The sequence below is a fragment of the Festucalex cinctus genome, chromosome 2 (assembly GCF_051991245.1).
Source record: "Festucalex cinctus isolate MCC-2025b chromosome 2, RoL_Fcin_1.0, whole genome shotgun sequence".
Taxonomy (NCBI): Eukaryota; Metazoa; Chordata; class Actinopteri; order Syngnathiformes; family Syngnathidae; genus Festucalex; species Festucalex cinctus.
This window is the reverse complement of record NC_135412.1, coordinates 27,375,706-27,403,532: the sequence shown is the minus strand read 5'-3', so window position 1 is coordinate 27,403,532 and position 27,827 is coordinate 27,375,706. Positions and strand designations below refer to the sequence as shown.

The 27,827-nt window shown below is 39.7% G+C and overlaps 2 protein-coding genes and 1 non-coding gene across 4 annotated transcripts in view; 2 read left to right on the top strand and 1 right to left on the bottom strand.

Annotated features, from left to right (window-relative positions):
* usp11 (ubiquitin specific peptidase 11) overlaps positions 1 to 12,747 on the top strand; it is a 32,869-nt gene extending 20,122 nt beyond the window's left edge. For both annotated transcript variants that reach the window (XM_077514106.1, XM_077514105.1), the window contains exons 10-21: positions 2,893 to 3,117; positions 3,591 to 3,674; positions 4,796 to 4,890; positions 4,971 to 5,153; positions 7,604 to 7,698; positions 7,777 to 8,253; positions 8,365 to 8,435; positions 10,255 to 10,367; positions 10,437 to 10,586; positions 10,695 to 10,810; positions 10,915 to 11,003; positions 11,850 to 12,747. In XM_077514106.1, coding sequence (XP_077370232.1) covers positions 2,893 to 3,117; positions 3,591 to 3,674; positions 4,796 to 4,890; positions 4,971 to 5,153; positions 7,604 to 7,698; positions 7,777 to 8,253; positions 8,365 to 8,435; positions 10,255 to 10,367; positions 10,437 to 10,586; positions 10,695 to 10,810; positions 10,915 to 11,003; positions 11,850 to 12,056 — 1,905 coding nt within the window. In that variant the 3' untranslated portion in view covers positions 12,057 to 12,747. The remainder of the gene's footprint in view (positions 1 to 2,892; positions 3,118 to 3,590; positions 3,675 to 4,795; positions 4,891 to 4,970; positions 5,154 to 7,603; positions 7,699 to 7,776; positions 8,254 to 8,364; positions 8,436 to 10,254; positions 10,368 to 10,436; positions 10,587 to 10,694; positions 10,811 to 10,914; positions 11,004 to 11,849) is intronic.
* Positions 12,748 to 12,786: 39 nt separating this feature from the next.
* On the bottom strand, positions 12,787 to 15,637 carry LOC144014337 (ER membrane protein complex subunit 3). Its single transcript, XM_077514112.1, has 9 exons — positions 15,490 to 15,637; positions 14,558 to 14,741; positions 14,382 to 14,439; positions 14,222 to 14,315; positions 14,011 to 14,115; positions 13,856 to 13,937; positions 13,592 to 13,671; positions 13,437 to 13,519; positions 12,787 to 13,362 (listed from the first exon to the last, which is right to left on the bottom strand). Exons 2-9 carry the CDS (start codon positions 14,710 to 14,712, stop codon positions 13,234 to 13,236), a joined length of 786 nt encoding a protein of 261 aa, XP_077370238.1. The 5' UTR covers positions 14,713 to 14,741; positions 15,490 to 15,637; the 3' UTR covers positions 12,787 to 13,233.
* A 286-nt stretch (positions 15,638 to 15,923) lies between these two features.
* Positions 15,924 to 16,020, top strand: trnas-aga (transfer RNA serine (anticodon AGA)). The gene is given in 2 exon segments: positions 15,924 to 15,960; positions 15,976 to 16,020. It is a non-coding gene; the product is annotated as a tRNA-Ser (tRNA).
* The last annotated feature ends 11,807 nt before the right edge of the window (positions 16,021 to 27,827 follow it).

The window sequence follows — 27,827 nt, the reverse complement described above, 5'->3', positions numbered from 1 at the left end:
TCAGATTAATCACATCTTAAAATTGTGAATCGCTTAATTAAAAATGCTTTTTTTAATAAACATTTTTTTGCCCACCAAATTTAAAGAGCACGTGTTAATTTTTTTTTCGACATTTAATGTTGACGTCTTCAAAAAAAAATTATACACTGCAAATGCTCATCCTCTTTTTCTAATTGGTTAATTATTTGCAGAATTTAAAATGGAGAACAAAAATGCCCCCAACCCAATAGTTTGACATGAACAAATATTCTGATTGTCATACACAAAATTTATTAAATACTTTAATCTATGTACTTATGTTTATTGCTCAAACATATCCTGTGCTACCTTGAACGTAAAAATCCGCTGTCAGCTAAAAGATCATCTGCTGTCAAAATTAAACGTGTGATTAATCGGCATTAATACATGATTAATGCCATAATTATTTGTGATTAATTAGTTTACGCTTTAACTTTGACAGCACTAGTTTGAAATGCTAAAAACCTAGCATTTTTTCCCACATAATGCCACAGGTTATTGACATGTATACTTAATTATCAAATGTGCTGGTATAATGTAGGTAAAAAAAAAGCTTTTTTTTTTTCTTTTTCTTTTTGTGCTTTATTTTATTTCATTTTATTTGAAAGGGACAATGCACATTAATGAACAACACAAGTTGTAAATATGCCAGATTCTAGCAGCAGTTGCTAATTTGCATCTGTAGTCCCCTATAAATACATTAAAATTAGGGCTGTCAAAGTTAAAGCGTTAATAGATTAATTAATCACGGAAAATTGTTGCATTAATCACGTATTAAGGGCAGATTAATCGCACTATTTTTTTCGACCGCACTTGAGCTTTGAACATAACCGCGGATGGTTACATTGAAGGCTGCGCAGGTCAGTGATTAGGTCAATGCACGGCATTTCCTACGCCTGTTGTTCCAAGATGAGCGGGGTGACTCCAGTCGGTGTGCTCGGTGGTAAATTTCACTTTAAAAAACACCACGACGGGACTTTAGATAAAACAAAAGTAATTTGCATTTAATTAATTAATAATTGCTGAATTGAACCCAGTTGATATGATGCTGTTACCAAGTTTTCGTCAGTATTTAGCATGTTCTTTGCAATATAATTGATGAATTGCACCCAATTGATATGATGCTGTTATGTTTTGAGCAATACACGCATGCATGCAATTGCGTACATGCATTTAATCAATGTTTGCAAATGACATTCAGATAATAAAATGCATTAATGTCAAAATATTACGGTATTTTGTATTTTATATTACGCAAGTAATTTAGCTGATTAATCGTGATTAATCAAAATTAAAAAGTGTGATTAATCAGATTAAAAATTTTAATCGTTTGACAGCACTAATTAAAATACACATCACATAGCAATACAAAATCAAGATAAAACAATTAAGAGCATTACAATAAAACATACACACCGTTTCTTTTCAACATTTAGAGATAGACGAGTTGGTGAGCCAGTCGTAAACCTGAGATAATGCAGTTGTAAGAGTCTGAGCAGCTTCTGTTGTGTTTTTTGCATGAGTGAAAATGACAGCATCATCTGCATATAGCTGGGCATTAACATTTAGGCAGACATCAAACAAGTCATTAATAAATAATGAAAATAAAAGAGGTCCAAGCACTAATCCCTGAGGTACTCCAACTGGACAGTCCAGGTAAGTAGATCTGCCATCATTAATAACCACACACTGTTTTCTAACTGTGAGATAGGATCTGAACCAGCTTAATGTTTGTAGAGAGAAGTTGAATTTTGATAGTTTGGTCAACAGTACCTTGTGATTCACCGTGTCAAAGGCCTTTCTAAGGTCTAGAAAAACAGCTCCCACACAATAATTCTTATCTAAGAGATTTTTAGTTTTTTTCTATTAACATTGTTATCGCCGACTCAATGGAATGGTGAGCACGGAAGACAAACTGCATCGGATGGAGAGGTGTAAGGCCATATTCAAGATGATCTACTAACCGAGTGGCTAGCCATTTTTCTATTATTTTATTGATAACAGGAAGAATGCTGATTGGTCTGTAGTTATTGAGTTCAGTTCAAGTAGACTTGAGCTCATGCTGCTCTTGTAGCTGACTGGGGCGCTGCCATCTTTCTGCTTTTTTTGCAGTAATACCCTGTGGCGTTACGGGAAAACACGATAAGTTTCTAGCATTTAGCCTACAGTTACGTTAGATTATAATTGCAAATAAGTTCAAACATACTTGTGAATATGTTTAAACATACCCGTATTTGCCTGTCAAAAATGTTTACTCAGCAGTTCCATGCTTCCATATTTTATTCTCTAAAATAGTTTCGTAGAAAAAAAACCCTGAATGTCGTTTATATATATATATATATATATATATATTAAACATGTGTAAAAAAATAAATAAATAAATAAATAAAAGAAGATTAAATTATTATTGTATTTTCTTTAACTCAGTTTAGAGAGAAGAAAAAGTCTCAAAACATTTGCCAACACATTAGACTGGTCACCAGCCTCATGTGCACACTCACATTCACACTTAACAGCAATTCAGATTAACGTAACATGCTTGTTTTAACAACAACACAGGGATAATAATGTAAACACTACATACAAAGACTGAAGTTGAGAATCTAACCTAGAACGTGCTAACCACTCTTTCTCTATGCTTACTAAATTAACCTCTATACATAGATACAAACTAAAATACAAAGACACGCAAATGTGTTCCTTTACCGTACAAAAATGCTTCAAGTGCGGCTGGTCACTCCACACATTTTCAACTAGATTTAGGTCTCGGCTCAGGCTATCTGGCAATCAAAGACATTCTTTTTGTTAAAGTTGATTTATGTGGCTTCAACTGTCCATTTTTGATCCGTCTTATGTGCGTGTTGGCTCAAGCAGGAAGTGGCCGAGGAGGCATGGCGGAACCACAGACGGCGCAACGACTCTGTAATAGTCGACACCTTCCACGGCCTCTTCAAGTCCACGCTCATTTGCCCCCAGTGCCACAAGGTGTCCGTCACTTTCGACCCCTTCTGCTACCTGAGCATTCCACTTCCTGTCAGCAAGGAGCGGGTCATGGAGGTCTTCTTCGTCTCACTCGACCCGTTCGCCAAACCCATGCAGGTCAGTGTCTGCCAAATATTTTTTGATAATGTGTCAGTTTAACTTCCCATTGGCCATTCCCATGGGTCCTTCAAAGACCCTCAAAATTTCTACCAAAAATTAAGCACATGTAATTAATAGACAGATAGATTACTCTAAATTGCAATTCTTGTTTGTGGATAGGGGCTGAGTATAGCAACGTTTGATGTACGTTTTCAGAGTTGTGGCCACTATTTGATAACGGTTTCAAGATGAAATAAAAATTACAAAACCATCAATGTCCACAAAACTCAGTTTAGGGCTGGGATATAGACCATTGAAGAAGCCTCTTGGTAGCAGTTGGCCCTAACTTATGTAATGCTCATTACTGCCATATAGGACTGAATTTTAACATTAGCAACATTTTATTTTTAAGTCAAAAGTCATCTTACATGTGTTGTAAGTCATTTCTGTATTTGTTAATGCTTCCCCTGTGTGTACGCGTGTGTGCGCAGTATCGAGTTGTGGTTTCCAAGGCGGGAAAAGTGTCAGACCTCTGCACGGCTCTTTCAGAGATGGCCGGCGTTCCTGAGACACAGGTGAGTGTTAACTCATCTTAGTAATGGACTTCTATCATACAACATTTGAAGACGGCTAGAACACATTTTGCATTCATCTCAAGCCTATTGTGCCAGTTTTAGACCCACAAAATAGTGTTCTATGAATATTTATAAAATTAAAGAATAGACTCACTTCTTCTGCCAGAAAGAAAGTTTGATTCTACTTTTTTCCATTCTCAAGTAATTAGCTGTAAAAGATTGGCATTTTAAGAAATTTCGCTACTTTGCCCAAAGTCTGGAGAAAAATGGCTTTTTGTTTATCCGTCCATCATCTTAAACCGCTTAAGCCACACAAGGGTCGCAAGCTGCTGGAACCGTATCCCAGCCATCTTTGGGCAGTAGGTGATGTACACCCTGAACTGGTTGCCAGCCAATCGCAGGGCACACAGAGACGAACAACCATCCACACACACAAGCACACCTACGGACGATCCAAAGTGGTCAATTAACCTGCCATGCATGTCTTTGGAATGTGGGAGGAGACCAAAGTACCCGGAGAAAACCCACACAGGCACGGGGAGAACATGCAAACTCTACCCAACAAGGCCGAAGCAATGGCTTGATCTCACATCCTCGGCACTGTGATGCAGACATGCTAACCAGTCAGCCGCCGTGCCGCCAATCAATCGAAAATCTCTTACGTCTGTTGCCGTTTTTGCTTGCTACTACTCATTAAACTGTTTGCAATATAAAGAGCCGGTACATCAGACCCCAATTCAACCCGTCCCAATTAAAAAAAATGTAGGAACGGCATAACTCGCCCTTGGCACTGAGAGTTTTGATTCTAATGGACTTTTTTTTTTTTTTTGTAAATGATACTTCATTTATATAGCTCTTGTCCACCTTACAAGGCCATCAATGCGCTTTACATTAAACTACTCATTCACCTTCTGATGACCCTGCATCAAGAGCAACTGGGAGTTCAATGTCTTGCTCAAGGATACTTTGACGTGGTCGCAATGGCATGGGATCGAAACCACAACCTCTGGGTTAGGAGACGACCACTCTACCATTGAGCCACACCCTTTTTCATTCTGTATTTGCGTATGCCAATGAAAATGAGACGCCAGCTGCAAACTATGGCGTGTGTTTTGTTCCAGATGGTGGTTGCTGACGTGTTCAAACATCGCTTTTATAAAATCTACACACCAGACGAACTTCTGAGCTGCATCCTGGATCGAGATGACATCTTTGTGTATGTGGACCTCTCTGTCCACTTCCTGTGTGTGCCTTTTCTGGCCTCATGTGGCCAAATTGTGTTTTGTTTGGGCGTAGGTACGAGTGCAGTTTACAAAGCGAGCAGCAGGTGCTGCTGGCGCTCTACCTGAGGGAGCATAAGCACTGCAGAGAGTACGGCGCTGTCAGCACCACGCTCTTCGGACACCCGCTGCTGCTCAGCGTGCCGCGCAGCAGCTGCAGCCAGGAGGCGCTCTACCAGATTTTCCTGCAGAGACTGGCGTGAGTAGCGCTCAACACATCCGCTTCATTGAAGGGCCCCTAGTATGAAAATGCACTTTAGTGTTAGGTTTTCGATCAATAATAAGCAGAATATCCTGTCTACAATCAACCAGGTATGAAAAATATCCGTCCGCGGCTTCTTTAGGTTTCTCCTTTCTAAAATGTGTGATTCAAACGGGCATATTAAACTTCTGTGACTTGGTGACGTCAATAAGACACGGAAATACACTCCACCCAACCCCCTCGGGTTAGTGGCACCGCCTCTGGTCCCACCCACTGAAATCCGAGAAGCTGGTTGTTCCCTTCTTTTTCTCCCGCTGCTCGCAAACGACTCCGTGGAGAGCAATGGGGAAACAACAATCAGGAAAAAGTAGTTGCTTCCTTCGTCCGAGTCTTTGAGAAGACAGTGGATTCATTTTATTTTTGAAGGAGGTGTACTGACAGCATTTCTAATGACTGTTTTATTAGTGAAAGCCTGTTCAGAGCTGGATTTGCAACTTGTTTAAAAATAATGTATCAGTCACTATTATGTGACACGACTGCAAACATGAAAGGTGTAAGTTCAACATTTTATATTGATTTAGTCTTCCTTTCAATTTGAGATGTGTCATATCATACCTTCTCCCATATTAGAGGTGTATTTTTATTCTTAAAGGGATACTTGACTCATTGAACCATTTTCAGCAATGAAAAGTTAATATTTTCTCCAGAATTAATTTGATAACTTCATTATTTTTCATGTAAAATTAATACCTTTAAAAGGTAATTTTTCTACTTGCTGTCGATTGAAGATGACATCACCTGTGCTGAGTACGTAGGTAACAAGTCGAACTACCAATCATGGTTCGTTACCAACTTCCTCAGCACGGGCGATGTCATCTTCAGTCGACAGCAAGTAGAAAAATTACCTTTTAAAGGTATTAATTTTACATGAAAAATAATGGTTATCAAATTAATTCTGTAGAAAATATTAACTTTTCATTGCAGAAAATGGTTCAAGTAGAAGTAGAAAGCAAGTAGAAAAATTACCTTTTAAAGGTATTAATTGTATATGAAAAATAATGAAGTTACCACATTAATTCATTTGCTCCCAATAATGTATAAATACGTTTTTTTTTATGTTCTAAGTGTCCCAAAGACGAATTTATACATTTTTTTGTTTTATGCTAGAGCATACAGAAGGCTTTGATGCAGCCTCTCAACTGCAAAGAACGGTTGCAGAAATGGTAGTTATTACACAAACGGCCAGCAGGTGGCAGCAGAGCAAAGGAGATCAACCACGGCCATGTAGAAAAAAAGCTCAATTACTTACAATTTTAAATAGATTTGTGAAAACTGATGAAACGTAGCTCTCTTCTAATGCTAATTGCTGCAGAACGGAAACGGATAGAAACATACTTTTTTTTTTTTTTCCTGATGAAAGAAGAGGCTTTAATCTTTCTTTTGATAGGTTCCATGCCTTTATAGCAATCGAACACAATATTTTGTGGGCCTTGCAAAATCAGTCAAGATCCAGTAAAACAGCTGGGAGCGAACGGGATTGCTTCTGTAAAAATGGCTGGGAGTGAATGAGTTAATTATAGACAAAATATTGACTTTTTACTGCTGAAACTGGCTCAATGAGTCAAGTATCCCTTTAAAGTGGGAACGACATTGTTGTGTGGAGGTGGTTTGGTTACAGGAGGTCGGATGTAATAAAGCAGACGGTGGTTGGATAATACTGAAGCGGTCGCGTATTGTTTTTGCCAAGATACAATCCGCGGTGACTATTTCGCCATGACTGGCAACTGCGACCGCGCAGTGGTCTAAATGTGGACATTCGTGTTAAGCCTGATTTATGCCTCCACGTTTGCTCTCGCGTTAATGACCGGCGTAGATCATGCGAGCCATGAATTTTAAGTGCCGCATAGCTCGTGGCCGGCTGCGATGCACACGTCGCCAATCCTTGCACGCCGTAGATGGCGGGGCGTAGCTCACTCGTGATTGGTCCGTTCGATGGCGTACTCGGCTTTTTTTTCTTTTTCTCTCCCCTACTTTTTCCTCACGGTATACCGTTATGCCACTTTTCCACATATTAAAATAGTTCTATAATGTGTAAACGTCTAGACGTCTGCCTGGCTCAAATTGGTACGGTTGTACCACACAGCTTTTGTTCGGCATGGCAAGTCGTTTCCATTCTTCAACATTAGCACATGGCTTGCGGAGTTGAAATCACAGCCCCTTCGAGAGAGGAGTATTTACATAAACGTGACACGCCCCTAAAAAAAGGCCGGTTTTTGGCTGATTTAGGGACAGCAAAAATATTACCTCCTAGATCAATTTTGACAAATGGATGTCACAGACATGTCTTTTACACATTTGACAACTATTTTAGTGTGTGGAAAAGTTGAATAATATGGGACCTTTAACTTCACCACCTTGCGTGTAATTCTTGCTGTGTTTGCACGCAGACGCTACGTGCGAGTGCCCAACTCCTCTGAGGAACTGGAAGAAGACGACGACGAAGAGGAGCTGTATAAAAGTCAGACCAACGGCATCAGTGACGGTTAGAAACTGACCTCAGAACTGCTTTGTAGTACTTCATCTGTGACATCATTTCCTGTCTGTCCAACTGGCCACTCAGATGACGATCAGGATGCCATGGAGCGGGCGGGAGCCTCGCAGTCGGAGGCGTGTTGCGCCGACGGGCCAGCGAACGGGCGCCACCACGACCCCGCCGCTCCCGCCGAGGGCCACGCGCGGCCCCCCCCTCCGGAGGAGGGCGACGTCCACAACGCGTGCACCGGCGCCAGCAAGCCCTCCTGCAGCGGCGACGCCGGCCCGAGCGACGGCCACATCCACGCCCGCGGCGAGGAGAGCCGAGCTGAAGTGGACGAGGGGGAGAACGAGGAGGCGCAGAATGAGGCGGCGGCGGCGCCGGCGCAAAGTGACGCCGGTGCGGAAGACGACGGCCAGCAGGAGGAGGCGTGTTCGCCTAGCCCGCCAGTCACTGAACGAGCGACGAGGAAGTGTCGCAGGAAGAAGAAACATCTGTTTAACATCCATGCGGTCAACTGCAACGGCCTTGAGAGGGAAAAGGGACCCGACATGACCGTCAGTTGTGAGTGCACACGTGCACACGCTTGCAAAATCACACTCTTTCTCTCTCACACAAAATGTCTCAGTCATACACAGAGTGTGTTTGATGTGATATGGGTTGATGTGTAAGCAGCACAGCCATACGTGGCTCTGGACTGGGATGCCGAAACCAAGAAGAGATTCTACAACGAAAACGAGGCGGAGGTCAGTTTGTGATCGTTGACATTATTGTTGGGTCAAATTCACAATGTAAAATAATTTAATTGTTGTTTGGAAGTGAATATTACAGATCATGTTTATGTAAATGTTTGGACCAAAATTTCTAAAAGGAAATATCACATTGTATTATTTGTTATAGCTCTGAATGTTAATTAAATCAAATAATCTTATTGTGCTCAGGCATCTGTATAGCTTGCTGATGAGCTGATCATTTGATTCAGGCGTGTTGAAGGAGGGAGACATCGAAAACAGGCTGGATAGGGGCGCTTGAGGACCTGATTTGGGCAAACCCGAAACTATAATTTGCAAAATATGTCCTAAACATTACTGAGTTAATTTAAAGTTCCTTTAACGCCACCATTTGTTTTTTATTTTAATTGTATTCTTTTAATATATGCGTGATTAATGACCGCCACTCACTTGGAAAACCTGTACTGGGGGAATTTCAGACGCAATGCTGCAGACACGCCCACGTCAAACTTTAGCAGTAATAAATTGAATAATAACACCTATATTAGCAGTGCAGACTGCAGTCAAGTTGTATTTTACAGTTTTAAAATGTGCAGAATTTCACATGTTACTTAATGTCAAAGATCAGACAGCGCTTTATGTGAAAAGAATATTGCACTGAACTGTCACCAATGTCTTACAAATGCAATTATGCCATCTAGTGGCAGAAAAATGACCAGTACATCAATATCACACTTATTTCTTACAGTACACTACATCTTTTTAATTTTAACTAAATTCTATGAATTATTATGAAATTACTGTATCAATGATTACAAGATGCAGCCATATTTTTAACATTTTTTTCCCCTGATTTTATGTTAACGAGTATGAAAACTTAGAAAAAATGTTTTATTGTACATTTAGAGAAGATGTATATAATTTGCAATTAATCAGGAGTTTACGATTAGTCATGCGATTAATTACAATGACAAATTGTAATCGCCTGATTCTAAAAAATGCAAGTTGCTAATATTATAACATGCAAATATTTTAACATGCTTTTTTATGATTTAAAAAAAAAGAATATTCAACAGTGCATCATTTTTACCTGTCATGTAACAGATTTTTTAAAAACAGATAGATAGATAGATAGATAGATAGATAAATAAAATAAAAAATAGAGGTTGTTAATTCGCTAGCATCAAAATCCATAATTATATAAATGTATTTTAAAATACCCATTCTTCATTTGAAGCAGGGTTTCCAAATGAGATCCATGGACCCCTGAATATAACACATTTGAATTTTGTTTCGAAAAAAAAATGGTGGTGCGAAAAGTTGTAATGGTTTGTTCATGTAAATACTCAAACGTTTTGTTCACCAAGACATTTTGTCAGGTCTCCAGGTTAGTGGATTTATTATATTATACTCAATTTAACAAGGCAAGAAAGACATACTTCAACAAATGAATTGAAAAAAAATACAGCTTTATATTCCTAATTCGAGAATCCTTTTCCTCCTAAAAGAAAAAAATGCAGCTTTTTGGTCTCGTACTAATACACCATTTTGTCATGCAGGCAGGACAAGAGTTAGTTGATGATACATCACAATCATCATCAGAACTTTTCATTTGCCTAATGCTAAGAGAGGAGATGGCGGATTATTATTATTATTGTTATTTTTAATAATTGGCTCACTGTTCACTATATATAGATATGGAAGTGATCCAATGTAACTGATGTCAAACTCCCGTTTTTCGAACTCACCGGCTAGCTCAAGCGACTGCTTGCCCTCCTTTCTCTGTTCTCCCTTCTGATTGGCTGCCCCACGGTTTCCTTTGGTTGTGCTGCAGAGATACGTCAAACACAGCAGCATGGACGTTCCTCTGCAGCAGACCACCATACCGCTGCAAGAGTGCATCCAGCTCTTCACCACTGTCGAAACACTGGAGGAGGAGAACCCGTGGTAGGCACACGCGCCCACATAAACACACACACACACACCTACCTACCTATTCCAACGTGTGTGTCACAGGTACTGTCCCGTGTGTAAGAAGCACCAGCTGGCCACCAAGAAACTAGATCTGTGGTCTCTGCCAGAGGTCCTCATCATCCACCTCAAGAGGTTCTCTTACACAAAGTTCAGCAGGGAGAAGCTGGACATCATTGTGGAGTTTCCCCACAGGTACACTCACACACACAAAGTCGAATACAAGGAGCTCGTAGCGCTTGTATTTGTGAAAATGGAGCAGTCAAACAAAGTTTGGCAAGGTGACCAGCTCATGTGTTGCAGGAATCTGGACTTCACCGGTTGTCTCCTGAGGAAGACGCTGTCCGATGGGGAGCCTCCCAGCCGCTATGACCTCATCGCCGTCTCCAACCACGACGGAGGACTCCGAGACGGACACTGTACGACGGTTTTTGTTTGTTTTTTTTTCCCCCACTTACGACGCTGTTAAACCTCCCGACTAAAAGTGTCTCCGTCGATTTTGTTTGTATTTGCACGTGTGCAGACACCAGCTACGCACGTAACAAGGACAACGGTCAGTGGTACTACTTTGACGACAGCAAAGTGGCGTACGCCAGAGAGGAGCAGATCATGGTGAGCAATCGTGAAGATTATGATTGGAGTTTCAAATAAATTCATAGTATTAGGAAGTAGGGATGTAACGATATCAAAACATCACGATATGATATTATCACGATATGAAGGTCACGATACGATAATTATCACTATATTATCACAATATTGTTGGGGGGGGTGGTTGGCGATATTTAAAAAAAGGTCACAACATTGTTTAAAAAAAAAAAAAAAAAAAAAAGCTTATACCAAAAAAGCACAATATTGTGCTTTTGTACATAATGACCTACAATCTCTATTAACAATATTAAGGCACTTACTTGTTAATGCACGCACACGTTGAGTTCCTCCACATATTGATTTGCTTCACAGGCATATTAGGTTCGCCTTCATCTGACAATTAGCACATATTTTAAACATAGAAGGCCAAAACATCTCTAATGAAACTTAAATTGCACTAATAAACTAGCCACCAGAGGGTGCTAGAAATGCACAAATGGAAATCAACCTGACTCTTTTAACATGTGTTCCCATTAAATATTGTGAACATGACGACGACGATATCGTGGCAGTTTTAATATCACAATATTGCCCTTATTGTTACATCCCTATTAGGAAGGGTAAAATGATGTTTAAAAAAAAAAGTTGCGTTTTTGGGGAACATGTTAAGATTTAAGTCCCAATTTGAACATTTTATTATACTTAAAAAATAAAACGTTTTATTATACTTGAGATTAAAAAAAAATTAAATTCATACATATATTTTTTTAATTCATATTAGAGGACTAAAATATGAGAAGCCACTGAAAATGATGGCTTGCACTCAAGACTTGAAAAATGTCCATCATGGTTTGTGATGTGTGGCAGAGCAACGCCGCCTATGTGCTCTTCTACCATCGCCAAGACAAGATGAGGGAACCAAGCATGCCCGCACCTTCGCCATGCTCGGCCACAAGCACGCCGTCCGCCACAAGCACGGCTTCATCCACACAGCCCCCCGAGGCGGAGGACGTCGCCGAGGTCACGCCGCCGTACGCCTCAACCTTTGCCGAGGTCACCATGGAGACGGACTGAATGACAGAGTTGGGTTTAGTGGGTACATTTTCCTTTATTTTTAATTTACAGCGACAGTTGCACACCTCACAATGTGGTAAAAAATGGCCACAATCCATTTGTTCAGTGAGGGTAATTTTATCAGATGGTAGAAATCTATGAATGCAGACACTTAATTTGATCAACGAAAAAAATAAATAAATCTATGAATTACATACAGACACTATATGATTGGATGAATGAAGAGTACTTGATAGGACCAAGAAAAATCTATGAATTCAATTGGATGATGAAAATTTGTTTGGATGGTGAGGATAAGTGGTTCAGACAATTTGACTGGATGATGGAATTTGTTTGAGTTCAAAGTCTTAACCAAATTTGATGCTCGACACGCTTCGAGGGCAATACTGTCATCACGATTGATTTGTATCTCTCAATTTTTCCTTTGTCACATTCCTACTTGTTGACTTCGGCTTTTTTTGTTGTTGTATATTTTGCTTGTGCTATTTATTGGGCGTCACGTGACCTAGCAGGGGCGTGGAGACGCTTCATCCCCCTCCCAAATGTTTTGACAGCGGTGATGCTGTACAGTATTTTTCTAACAGAGCTTTTTATGGAAACTGGTGGGGCTTTCTCTGGTCTTCCTGTTTTTGTCAAATATGCGAAGATTTTATAAGACTTTTGAAATAAAAAGGACACCTATGTCACCGCTGCCATCTTGTCTACTTTCAAGGACCAAAGAGTCATGTGGTAAAACTGAAAACCTTTATTTATAAATTAAGGATTTTAAAAACAGGAAAAAGTTGGATCATCTGTGAGGTAAAAAGCTTCAAGAACGTGGCTGGGCAAACTTTTGGGCTCGAGGGCCAAATTTGATTTTCATAACGTACGCTAGCTGTATATGTTTACCACATTTTTTCTCATGTTGATTTAATAATCATTTCATAAAACTGGTGATAAAAATGAACATTTTAAGCAAAATTTAGACCATTTAATAATTTTATTCATAATGTAATTAACTAAAATTCATTTAACATTTACAATAAATTAAATAGAATAACTTTTTTTCCTCACTAAGTTATTTGACAATAATTTGTTAATTGAGGAAAACGGCTGACCACTTGCAACCAATAGGACATGAAAACTGTCCTCTCAGCCCAAGCGGACAATTTGCCCAGCCCTGTTCTAGCGCCTACTCCTAGAACACAGCGGACTTGATGTCCTGGCTGAAGATGCCTGCGAAGTTGAGCTCTCGTGCCATGAGCTCGTCCTCCACGTTTTCCAGCGCCCACTTGTGCTCCACAATCTCCAGCGCCTCCCACTCACTCTGCAAGTAACCAGTCGACAGATGAGCAAAACAGCCAGGAGAATGCACCCCCAATTAAAAAAACAAAACATCACTTTAAAAGCCTTGTTAGGGTCTGGGGGCATGGCCATGGCGGCGCCGGTCATCTGGTCCTGCATGACGCGCGACTGATCGGCAGCTGTGAGGAACGAAGGTGTTGAAAGTTGAAATATGCCGGGTGTGTTTTACTGGTGCGTGTGTGGAGACGAACCGTTGTCTTGTCCCAGGATGAGGCTGTACATGCTCCTCAGGCCAAACACGTTGAGGAAGTACCAGGACGCAGAGCTCACCCTGCATGTCACAAAAACATGAATTTGGGTGCGATTACGTTTACCTGGATAGGTTATACTTCATTCATCCAATATCTTGAGAGCACTGCAAGGCTCGAATTATCTTTTCTTTGTGGAGCAAGTTCTTCAAAACTGACTTCATCTTCAACTTTCTGCTTTGATTCATTAGCGATTGCCATACGAACCAGGAAGCATCCAGCGTGAGCAGGTCAATGCCGCGCTGCAACATGGGCTTGAACCTCAGCGTCAGCGGGAACGGAACCTTGGCTAGATGGAGGAAAAGTGTTGGCTTGGGTGGTTTGTTCGACACGGAGGGAACGCACGTAGCGGTGGCGCTGACTTATGACGAATCCGGAGAAGGCCCAGTTGATCCAGCCGCCGATCATGATCATGGGCAGCACGTTGGTCAGGTTTCCTTTCATCATGTCTGTCAACATGCTCGTGTCTGCAACACGCATGAGAAAAGTGTTCGTATCGTGACACGAGTGGTGAAAAAAGATCTTGTTTAGAATGATTGTCATTTGCTTTTTCTATGAGAAATGGAGGAAAACCTGTCATGGGGTTTTTGGGCACCACCTTCCTCTTGACGTTCTTGAAGAAGCCTGTTTCCGCATTGTTGAAGTAGTGCTTCCTCATTGTGAACGACTACACACACACATGCACACTTAATTTCCCATAAAGCCGCTCGAGCATTTATTTGAGAACCTTCACCTGTCTGGGGATATATTTGCCATTCTCTCTGAGGATGCGACTGCGTAGGAGCACCTGACTGAAGGAAAACACACAAACATACTTTCTCACATTACATTTCGAGCTTAGTGACAGAACAAAGTGAACTCAAAAGGTTGCTCGTAGTGCAGCGAGAAAATATCAGCATCTTATCCGACCTGTCGGAAAGCTGCTCCAGGTCCACCTTCTTGTCGCTGTGCAGCAGCTGAGTGACGTAATGGCGGATGACGCCCACCAGGAAGGTGATGAAGACGATGGGCAGCACCACCCACAAGCGGATGCTCGAATCCAGCAGGAGCTCCGGGCCGGCCATCGCGCGCTATGCTGACTTGCCTGGACGCTCTGAAACCCAAACAAATCATTAACAGACTGTTGTAAAATCCTTGGGCCAGTTATTCAAAAATAAAATCATCAGTCGACTTCACGCCATGAACGTCGATTCGTCTATCCAACCGCTTCAGACACAACTCATGGTATGCGACACATCAAAGTGTTTTTTTCATAATATTCCCCATTTCAAGTGTTAAAAAAAAAAAGTAGCTTCACCTCCTTTTTCTTTTAATTTGGAACATGTTGATTCGAACCTTGCTCTCGCGTGATAAATTCTCGCGGTATTTGTTATTTCACAAACTCCGGAGAATACTAGAATATTACGATTCGCCATCTGGCTCTTGCCAGGTTATGTTGATCACGTTTCTCCTCGAAAACGCAGGTCTACAAACTATGACGAGGAGTTGCGGTACAAACTTAGCAACTTTGGCTGTGGTGAGGATAAACTTAGCACGCCTGTTGTTTAGAACAAAATAACGTGTTGCAGTGACTGCGCGTTTAAAGTACACATCGTAACGCAAACACCAAGACGGTTACGTCGGTCGTTCAATCCAGTTGTTGACAGCCAAGTAAGCGCAGACGGACGTTTCTTGACCAGCTAGTTAGCATTAGCTCGCCTAGGTAAGCACGCTTGCTCTTATGTAGGTCGCTTCAATGCGCCTTTTCCACAACATTCGCCTTCTTTCCCCAAGTATATGCTTCAAATATAAATATAATATGCTACAAAATAGAAAGCAGTAGGCCACGACAGACGACTCACCACATGAATGAAGTTCAAAATGTTAACTCAGTGCTTAACTCGAAGTAACTCACGAGTCTCACGGAAACTGACGACGAAAAAAAAAGGACGTCGTCTACAAAGAACTTCCGGCTCATGACAGAAACGCATGTTATAAATATGTATACACAAATAATTCAATTGAGTTTTTATTTATAATATAAAAACATATTGTAATCTATATACAGTATTCTATAACATGAATATAACTCAGTGGTTAACTCGAAGTCACTAACGGCAAACGACGACGACAAAGAACTTCCGTTTCATGACACAAACTCATATGCTTTAAATATGTATAGACAAATTATTCAATTAAGTTTTTATTTATGATATAAAAACGCATTGTACTGTACCGTATGCACTGGAATTTTGAATAATCTACAAAAGGGAATTTTGTCACCCGCTTATTTAACGTTGTCGTGGCCGAGTGGTTAAGGCGATGGACTAGAACGTAATAGACTAGGCATCCATTGGGGTCTCCCCGCGCAGGTTCGAATCCTGCCGACAACGATTTTTTATTTTTTATTATTTTTCATTTTGATTAATCTCACGGCCGCGCAGATTCGAATCCTCCTGCCGACAACCACTGTTTTCATTTTATTTATTGATTTTATCATTCAGAAATTTATAATCCACGGGACTGTCGTGTCCAGAGGAGGAAAATTAATAACAAATTAATTATTATTATTATTAATTCAATCTCTGGTGTAATAACCTTATTTATTGATTGATTGAATTTTTTTTTTAATTTTATTATCTGTTCTCATTGCTGCTGGACATGTAAATTTCCCAGAGGGAGCCATCCCAAAGGGATCAATAAAGTCAAGTCTAAGTCTAAGTCTAACTGTTCGTAGGTGGATTCAACCGGCCTGTAAGTTTGAAAGTGAAAAAAATCCTTAAATGGCAGGTTTCCTTCTTTAACTTTTAAAATGCTTCTCAACACCTCTCAGTTAGAGTAATAGTGCTTAGTTTAGTCCAAGAATTGTTTTCCATTCTTTTTAAAGTGATGGTACCTGCAGAAAGCGACCACAGTGTGTCGCTGTGTCTCCAACAGTGAAACCAAACAAGTGACACTGGCCAGAAAGAAGTCAAGTCAATCGGTCTCGCTGCACTTAAACACGTGATCAGTGAACGGTGAAGAAAATGCATCGTGACAAGCGCGAGACTGAAGTAGACGTCTTGGTGAACGTGGTCTTCTTTTACCTCTGTTCTTCAATGTTAGCTCATCAACGTAATCTCTTCTGTGGTGCTACAGTGAAGGAACAATTGTGTTTGCCCTTTTGCTTCTGCACGATCGTCCAAATGTCAGGACAGTCAGACAAATCCATGGAGGCACCTGCTGTTTCTCCATTCTGTGCTGCACCTTTTATTCGTTACCAGCCACGGGATCACTTCTTGAAGCAATACAACGCGGTGTAGCATTAATACCATAGCCGAGTTTTGTCCAATCCTTTGCCTTATTTGTCATGATTTTATGTTTGATTTTGAATTTCTGATATTCATATCACTTAACTGGTATACATATACAACACTCAAATAAATTCACTGCACTTTGAGCAATGTCTGTATAATGTAGTACTAAATGACTGCTTACTTAAAGTGAAAACTCTACTACTCAGGGTAAACTTAAGTTGAGCTGACAACTTGTAGAATTATTAAAAGTAGAACTTATATATATATATATATATATATATATATATATATATATATATATATATATATATATATATATATATGTATATATATATATATATATATATATATATATATATATATATATATATATATATATATATATATATATATATATACACACACACACACACACACATACATACATATGGGAATTGCTCATCTGAGGATTGCTTGTGAAATTACAAATTTATACGCTTTGATTGTGGGCGGCTGATGAATTGATCTGACATTATGTGTGGTCAAAATGCCATCAAAGTTAAAAGTTTCACGCAAGTCTTGGCAGTTTTATTTAGGTACCTTAGCAACTTAGCATGTGCTAAATCGGCCGCCGCTGTCATTCATGCCGTAAAAAGTCTTTATGGTGTTGGTCAGTTATTAAAGACTAACTGATTCAGTAATTGACTCACCTAATATGATGTGATCGCTACACAAGCAATGAGTCCAAAGTGTACACCACCTCTCACACATAGTCAGCTCGAATAGGCTTCACTGCTCATTCGTGACCCTAAATACGGACAAGCAATATCGAAAATGGATGAATGGCTTAATGGGCGGACTAAAGTTCCCGTAGTCATGACATAAATTTTGATTAGAATAAACATGAGATCCTTTTAAAAGCTCTTAACCGTCACACTGCAAAATAGAGATTCATTGTAAGTAGACCAGCGTAAAAACAAAGGGTCCATGGCACGCTTAGTCTTACATGTGTCGCTCACAATGTTACCGTCATAGAATTAATTTCATTGCTCGCCTTTCCAGTTATTAGTAATAATCACTGTTCTTGCACAATAGAAGTAAACTGGGCAAACAGAACTAATCCAGAGTTCTGCCACTCTCTAGTTTTTAGTGATAACAGCTACCTTCCCCAATAGAAATGAACAGAACATAGCATTGTGTAATGAAGTGATGGCTCACCTAAATGGGCTGACACCCAATTGCATAAGTGGCAGTTCAGTGTGAGCCTACCTTTATTGCACTGTACCCATAGACCCGGTCACAAAGCTCACTCTGAGTGATACAACGTAAAGACTTTGAGGATCTTAGGTGTGACGCATGAGGAGAGAAAGACGTACGAGCTTCATAGTGAATGAGAGTGTGGGACACAAACCTGATGTTTGCAGTCATTTAAGTAGCACACTCAGTTGTAATGGTGGTATTATGTTTGAGACTTTTATTAGTTTGTCTATAATGAGTTCAGTTCCTTTGCTCCCTTGGACGCTTTGCCGGGATGTGGTTCATTTCATTACTGTCTATCACGCTGATCAGCCAAGACTGCAGAGAAATGTTACATTTTGTAGCATTAAGCATCACAATAACAAGGAAAAGTCATCCTGTGTGTTGTTTGCAATAAAGAACGGAGAGTGTCCTGGGAACACATCGCTGTCCTTAAGCTAACAGCCAACATTTGTTTATCTTCATTTATAAATGACTGGAAATCAATGGAATCCTGAGTTTTTAATTCCTACAAAAATGCTCCCTTACAATCATATACCCTTCGTGTGTTCAGCTTTATAACATTGAATTTCCATTTCCGCCACAAAACAATTGAGTAAGCTTGTTGTCACTATATGAAAGTGTTCCAAATATTTCTATGAATATCATTACCGGTGGCTACATTTCTTTGTAAAAAGAAGAGAGAGAAAACCTTTGGGTAGAACATAGAAGCTTTGAGGAGAAAGTTCAGAGTGCACAAAAGCTAAAAGAAGAAGCCAGGCGAAGGAGGGATTCACATAAACCGCCCCTCTGGAGTATTGTATGTCTGTCACAAATGCTTGGTCCATAATAACCCACAGAATAGACAAGATGCCTCCGCTCATAGAGGGAAACTAGCTACCACTGTAAGTTTGAGACTGTTGTATTTAAAAAAAAAAAATAAAATAAAAAAATAAAAAAAAAACAAAAGGCTGGATTTGCAGATTGCTAACAGTGCTACACAGCTTGCAGGCTAATTGACTGTAAACCACGCCCGCATAACCTAGTAAACCAATCAAGACGGAAAACATCATGTCTGCGACGACGCGTGTGTTTTGCTGGGGCAAAACCCTCAAACAATTATGAAAATGTCTGTGCTGGATCAAACTTTGTGGAGGACCCCACACACGACCAGACGATTCCCTCCAAAATATATTATGCCAGTCTTTGTTGCTCATAACGATATCTCGTTGTTGTTTATAACCATGTTATTTGCACAATGACAAATGAATAAATATTGAATATTGAAAATGAGCAGAAACTACTATGTCTGCTTCTGCACAAAGGTATTCTCCCTTGTTGTTTTTAGCCAAAGGCTAACGATAGCTCCGGATAGCTAATGTGGGCGGGCAGAGGCGTGCCACGGTACGGTCAATTGCTGCATTAGTGGGACTGTTATAATAAACCTTGTAAGACACTATTGATTGCTAGATTCCTCAAAATGTAAAGCGACCGCCCGATCATAATTCATTGTGTAAATTTTCAAAAATGAGTAAATGCTCCAAAACAACTTCGACTCAAGGATCAATTGTGAAAATCGTGAACAGACCACATTCATTCATTAGCGTTAAAATCTAGCGTTTGCATTTCCGGTTTTATGAGTATGAAAATGAAAAGGCCATTGACAAAACTTACTCCATATGTAAAGCATGTAAAACAAAATGTACTCTACTGTCATGTGAATGCAGCTCACGATTTTCCACCCTGGGACGAAGATTACACCCAATGCTAATAGCTAATAGTACTAGCATAGCTCTCTTGCTAATTGTCTGACAAATGCATCAGGGTGTTTGGGAATCAAAACACATAAATGAACAAGCAGTTGAAGTCAATTCTTAGAGCTCGTAACACCACCTTCAAGTCTGAGAACAGAGAACTTTAGAGCGCTGCCAGAGCTGACCTGAAAAGAGGAATTAAGGAAACCAAATCCGACAACATGAAACAGATTGAAGGACTTCTCCACGTACAGCAGGTGTAATAGTGGGTCCAGCTGATCACAGACTTCAGACGCCAGACAAAGACACCGTGAAACTCAAGTGTTGCACTAGCTGAGGATCGGAATCCATTATTTGTATCCTTTGTTATGCTAGGCCCCATTTCAGCAGTCAGGAAGGCACACCAGTGGTGGCACTTGCTGAAGGTACTCAGGAAAACAACATCCGCAAGAAACCGCTTGTATTCTCTACTACTCATCATCAAAAGCATTCTGTCATACTGAATCACAGTGGCAGATTGATTGGTATTATTTCAGGACAGTTTCGACTCCTTCCAGGGCAGAGTTGATAACACCAAAATTTGAAAAAATAGTGAATTACAAAGCTTTTGAGTTTTGATGGAAAAGTTAACTCTCACAACTTTGCTTAATGACGCTGATGTTGTGATTATGCTCGAACATTCTGTCCGGTTGCATCGACGAAGCTTGATGACCTCTGGGTGGCTCCAGCTAGCCAATCCAAAAGTCCACATGTTGCCCCACAATATTCCTCTGATGGCATTTACAGAAGAATGATGAATACTTTACATTCACCCCAGCAGCATTATGTTCTAGAAAAGATTTTAAAAAGCAGATCAGTCATATTAGCGCCGCGCCGACTCAGCTGTGCTGTCAGCCAATTAGCCTCAATTGATGTGGCAACAACACACACCGTCGTCATTCTCACACGAGAACTCACTTTTACAGCCTAATAGTGTGCTCCAACAGAGGGATAACAAGGAGGAATTATGAGTTGTTTGTTTTTTTAAATCAAATTTCCTAGTTGCCATTGTAAAAGCGTCCCCACCGTGGCTGTGAAATGTTTGAGATTTGCGAAGTGGTGTGTATGGTGCACAATTTAAAGTGTATAAAATCAATTATTTGGACAGGAGTAAACACAGAAAACAAACCAGCAGCGGGGGGCGGGGAACTCAGTGAACAGCCATGTGTACACAACAAAATGGGACTCAAATACTTTCACATATAGAATTGTGGTTGGGGTGTACTATATGTTCCATATCGTACCTTCTACAATATTACCAGTGTATTTTTTTAGTTGATAAAAATTTGAAATACCGTGAAATTGACGTGATGACGTAATCTGTCATAAGTGTCCATTTAGACGTACATGCGTCGTTTTCTGCTGCATAAAAACAGCCATTTCTGTCACAAAGTGGGAGTGAGATACCTTCATCGTGTGGAGGCTGTTTGGTTACACGAAGACATATATGAGGCAAAAACAATACAATCGTTTACTAGTGTGCAGCTGCACAGCTTAAAAACAAGCGAGGACATGGAAACAGCTTGTGTTGTTCGGCGTGAAAGTGAATAAAAGTTAATTGCTGAAGCACTCTTGATTAGATGCACTCCTGATGAAAATAAAAAGCAGACCGTGGTTGGATAAGACTGAAGCGGTCACGTATTATCGCTGCCTATTTGACGTGAGTTTGTGATGCTAACCGGCCTCTAAGCTAATGTGCTCGTGACGAGACGGCGTGCACGTTGCTATCGCGCAGTGGTCTAAACATGCACATTTGTGTTATTCATAGCTATAGTAATGTCTACAAGCAATCACAGCATTTTCCCGCTCCTCTGATTGACCAAGAGAGAGACATTCACGGCAAAACATTTTTCAACAATGCCTGCAAAGTACAAAGCATGACGCCACAAACTGGCTGCGACCGTATCATTGGTGATATTTTTCCCCTGTACAACACGAGGATCAACCAAACAGGAGAACGTAATGGACTTTTTCGATTCATGAAATTTGCCACTGACTTCTGAAGGTTTGTGTTTTCTTTGTATTTGCTAAGCAAATGTGCTTCAAGTGCTTTAAGCAGTTACTGTATGTTACAATTAGACCTTGCAGGGTAAAAACTACCTGGCTTGGTTTTATTTCCATTTCATTCCATTACGGTGCAATATTTACACTTTGTTTGCATTTCAATTGTGGGTGGGGGGGAAAGGTAGCTTAAATATTGTGCTGTAATAAAAGTGCTAAGCACCAATCACAAATCTTTTGTTCAGTAATTATTACCAATATCGTCAAAAATATCACCGCAAATTGAGCGAACAAATTGAGCGATCTGCTTAAGGTGTGTGGTTAGTACTGCACGTTCACATATGAAAGCGGTGTGGTTCAAATTTGAAAAATCTGAGTTGCACTGTTCACAGTGACATGAAAATATAACAGATACATCTCATATGGGCAAAAAATAAAATAAAAATCGTAATTGACCTGCACTGTGATCATAGCGAATAAATACCATATTTGTAGACAGTATTTTAATCCTTTTAAAACTTTTTTTTCCCCCACATCAACCACAAATCTAATGTGGCTTCTGTTAGATTTGTGATTGAAAAGTGAGTGCCGCAATCTGTGGTTGAACAGGAGTTTGGTTGAGCAGACTCCTATAGGAGCATACTGTATAGTAGGGGTGTCACGATTCGCCAACTCCACGATTCGATTTAAATTTCGATTTTGGGGTCACGATTCGATTTTTTTTTCGATTTTTTTTTTTTTTTTTTTTTTCTCCGCTCCCCCACTTTATAACACAGAGGCATATGCTTCTGTAGGCTAAGGCTAGTCTATGATCATTGGTTCTATTCATTGTACAGTAAATCTTATTTCAAAAGATCGGCTACATATAGGTGATGCAATTTCCATATTATTTTTGTGTAAATTTATGTAATATATGATAATTGACATTAGGCAGGAATGATCAAATTCAAAGAATTTATTTACAATATAAAGTTAACCGTCTTGTTCTTACTGAAGTGTAAAATAAAAAATAAAAAAACAAAAACAAAAAGTCACAGTGGGTGCCTGCCATCTATTGACTGTTTTTGGTTACAACAGTGTGCTGTGCGTTCCTCTTAAAATAATGTGCAATGTGCAACAACAACAAAAAATATATTGTATCCAAAGTCATGGAACAAATACAGCCTGAACAAACTATATCCCAACATTTACAGTTGCTGGGCATACTGTAGCGTGGTTCAAGTACACTAATTAAATGTTTGAATCCAGCGTTTTCCAAGGCTGCAGGTCTGCTGCTATAAATAGACCTATGGATCTGGCGTTTCGCGCGAGCTGAAGTGTGTGGAAGTTTCACTGTAAATGAGGATGAAATAGTTGGTTGGACCGTTGTTTTCCCACTTCTAGTTGAATTTGATAAATCTAAATCTTTGTGATGCCTGCGTAAATGTCCCGTCATGTTTGTCGTGTTTCCCGTTGTTACGGCTGGCGGCTCGGGCCATTCAGTTTGAATGCGCCAGCGCGACACTCTGATTGGAGGACTGTGCCAGCGCGACACTCCGATTGGACGACTGTGCCAGCGCAACACTCCGATTGGACGACTGTGCCAGCGCGACACTCCGATTGGACGACTGTGCCAGCGCGACGCTATTGTGTATCCGTGTATTATACCCCTATTAGTTATTGTTTCTCCTCCGTTCTGTCAGTTCTGTCAAATGCGGTTATTATTTGTTCACCTTCCACTTTCACTCCCTTGTCAAACCCCTGCCTGAAATTTCAATTAAAACTACTCAGATGTTAAAGTCGACCCGTGTTTATCTACTCTATATTTTCTGTTATTGTGTTACTTCCCTTCCCCTTGACGAGCCGGGCGTAACACCGTGGCCGAGTACAGTACGCGCACATAGCATATCTTGCAACTGTGGTCTTTTTATCGACAACGTGAACGTTGTCGACATAACTCACCGGGAACGCAAAATGTTTCCAAACTGGTGACGAGAGAAGCGGGAGCGGCTTGAAGCACCATTGCTGTGTCTGTCCGCGCTTGCCATCATGACTGCAGGAGAAGTCAGCTAACAAGTGCCGTTAGCTAGTAGCTGAATGGCTGCATCTCATTTGCTTTCCTGGGAGGTGGCGGTGGCGGCGGGCGCGGGGGGGGGCATCGAATCGTGTGTCCTCTCTTCTATTTCGATGCTCGAAATCGTGACGTAATTTCGATCGATTTCGATAAAAAATCGAAATCGTGACACCCTTACTGTATAGTGAAACTGAAAGTAACTTTTCAATGTTTCAATTAAAGAGATGCAGCAACCTAATAAAGATTAAACATACTGCAGAAAATTTGTCACAAAAAGGGGGATTTTTTTTTTTTTAAATTAATGTTACAAATCACAAATAGGTTTGAAAATGCTGAACCGCGAATAAGTATTAGTATCCGTTTAGAGACATTACGCTTTCGGCCCTTAATTAGTCATTCAAACAGCCTGTGGGCACTCCTGTTATTTTTCCTTTTATTAGCCGATGCAGCAGTCACCATTGAGCCATACGAATTCTGCCTAGAAGCAAGCAGATTGGCCTACGTTGTCGCCGAAAATGATCATTTTGTGAGTGTTTTATATTGAATTTTAGAAAAAGAAAAAAAACAACAACACAAGACAATAAGGCCGTTTCACAGTGCACTTGTACGGCGCCCACCACAGGGTCGGTCGCAGCATGGCACAGGCGCAGCGGCAACCTGGCGCACATGCACACAAGGCGCACAAATAGTATTTGGCGCCAGTTGCTAAGCGACCCAACAAGTGTTTTCCAGCCTGGCGCCTTTTCCTGCTGGTCTGGACACAATGAAGGCCGCAACCCGCCAATATGAATTTGCCACCGCGTCAATGGAAAGTCAGGACTTTTTCTCAAAATAAGGATGAGGAGACGACAAGTCGCAGCTAATAATAATAATAATTAAAAAATGGATTGGGGTCCATCCGATCCGAACGGCATGGCAAGATTTGGGGGCGTATAGGCTCTTCCATGAGCTAAAGCGCCATGTGGAACACTTTGAGGTGTACTTCAGGCTGAGCAAGGAGCAGTTTAACAGCCTGTGTGCCGTGTATATATTTTCTTTGAAACTAAAATTACTCTTTGTACCACTTTCAAAAACACAAAATTTATGATCATTATGTGGAATACAAAAATGGTCAAAATGGGTTTAAATCTCCCTCTTGAGTGGAGGTTCATTGAAGATTCTCAATTGTCCACAACTGTGAATGGTTGTTTGTTTACATGTGCCCTGCGATTGCATCGTGACCGGTTCTGGGTGTAGCTATCTTGGTCGCAGAACGCCCGTGAACTCTAGAAAATATAGCAGAGCTCAATCTGCATTCTGTAACATTGCTCTCTCCTTGTCAAAAAGCAAGCAAGCCGGAGTCAGGCTTTTATGCAGAGTGCATTATGGATGTCACATCACATATAATGATTTGATGCACAGAAACACTTTGCACTTGATTCCTGTCTACATTAAATCAAACTGGGGACAGAGTTTGGCAAATGATTAAAATAAATACATAAATATGCCCATGCTTGAAATGAATGTTGAACACCGTCAGCTAATGGACTTAAAAAAAAATGCATATATAATAACTTTTCAAACAGGCCTGCTGCCGCTGTATTTAAGTAAATGTAGGCATTGCTTTAATTAAGACTACTCATGGGAAATTATATTTCATTATTGTATAAAGAAAACATGAAATTGAGTTGTCCTGCTTTGCCGCTTAGTGTATACATTCCGTGACTTTCCCTTGTAAAATGTTTGAAGCCAACAAATGACAATCTGATAATCCCGTTTAAAGTCTGACTTCAATGTGATATGTGGTTTAGTCCACCTTTTCATTCAAGCAGCAATGTGTCGTAATTTTTCTATTCTTTTTAGTGCTGTCAAAGTTACAGCGTTAACTAATTAATTAATCACAAAAAAATATCGCATGAATCATTGTATTACCGCAGATTAATCACACTATTAATATTGACCGCAGATGATCCCTTTTAGCCAACAGCAGATCGTTACGTTAAAGGTAGCAGTTGGAGTTTGAGCAATAAACATAACTACATGCATTAAAGTAAAACATTTAATAAATGTTTACATATGCCGTAAGTCTTTTTTTCCCATTTTAAATTATGCAAATAATTAATTGATTAGAAAAAGTAGGATGAGCGAGTGCAGTGGATAGAAATTTTTGAAGATGTCCTCATAACATTAAATGTTGAAAAAATTAACACAACAGGTGCGCTTCAAATTTAGCGGGCAAAAAGTGTTGGGAAAAAAAAAACATTTTTAAGTCAGTGATTAATCATGATTGATCAAAATTCTAAGATGTGATTAATCTGATTAAAAAATTTAATCGTTTGACAGCGCTAATTCTTTTTATGATTAGGATAAACATAATACAGTAAGTGCCGTACTCTCTAGAGTTGTGTACCTTTGGCTGTCTGTTTGTGCTGACCACAGCGATTTAAATGTCTATTATAAACATTGATTAAAATGCTGTTACCATAATACCTTAAATAGATGAGACATTGTTTTAGTTTTACAATTAATTCTTCTCCATTGAGTTCAAGGCCTTCTTGTCCTATGCATTGACAACAAGCCTTATTATGTGAAATGAAATGTTTGAGGTTGAACACCTGCCAATAAACTCTAATGTAAATATTTTTGAGGTTTCTTTGAACAAACCACAATATTTCTTGTGCAATGTATAACTTGATTCATAGAGGTTGTTATTTAAAACGCAATCATTGATGTGCTTATAACATCCAAAATAAAAAAATAAACATCAAGTAAACTGAATGCGTTGTCCACCTCTTTGATGAATTTGCTACAGAAAATGAAAATACAATCTTTTGCATTAACATTCTTTGCCTCACCTTGCAGTGCTGACAAGATTTTCGACATTCTTGATGTGATGAAACTTTGTGTTGTTTGCCATCTCCCTTGAATCTGACATCATTGACCTCCCATTTTTAACTTGTTAGAGATTTAAAGCAGTAACAGTGACATCTACTTTATATATATACACACTGTATATATATATATATATATATGTATATGTATATATATATATATAATATATATATATATATATATATATATATATATATATATATATATATATATATATACAGTATATATAACCTGGGGGTTGAAACCATCTACAGTAAAAGCTTGATCCCCTCTAGTATGGGGAGAGATTTGTCTCAAAATTATTCACACAAATGAATTTGGGATTTTCACGTGTTTTTCAGATCCACAAACGTTTTTGCGATTTTTCACGTTTTTCAAATTCACAAATATATTCGTAATTTTCACGCTTGTGAGTTGTCAGATGTGCGTTTGTAGATCGTCGTGCATGCGTATTTATTTTTGAGACAAACGTCACGCCACACCGGCGTCAAGACACACCAACAAGTCCTCAGATATTCACGTGTCTATTGCTGCATTCAAGGATGGTCGGAAGTCGGAATTATCCGAGTTGGTTTTTCCCAAGGCGAAAGTAAACCAAAATGGCAAATAGTGATAAAAATTATTATTATTATTTTTTTTAATTTTGGTCCTCAAAACACATTTTGACCTCCAGTAAATTTGCCTTCTTGGAATTTTGCTTCATTTATTGTTTTTATTTTTTTTATTTTATCTTATTTCATAAGCATTCCATACAGTTTAGTATAGTTCACTGTATAATTTCATGCAGGGAGATAGTGGATAGCATACTGGCACATACGTTGTGTTACATGGAGTTATGTCAAATATTTATGAATGAAGAAAGCTATCTAGTTTAATACTCAAGTAAATTGTATTCTACCTTTTCATGGTATGTGTTTACAAAGGGGTCGCCATTGTAGAGTGACGTCACATTGTAGTCCCGGCCCTGACTT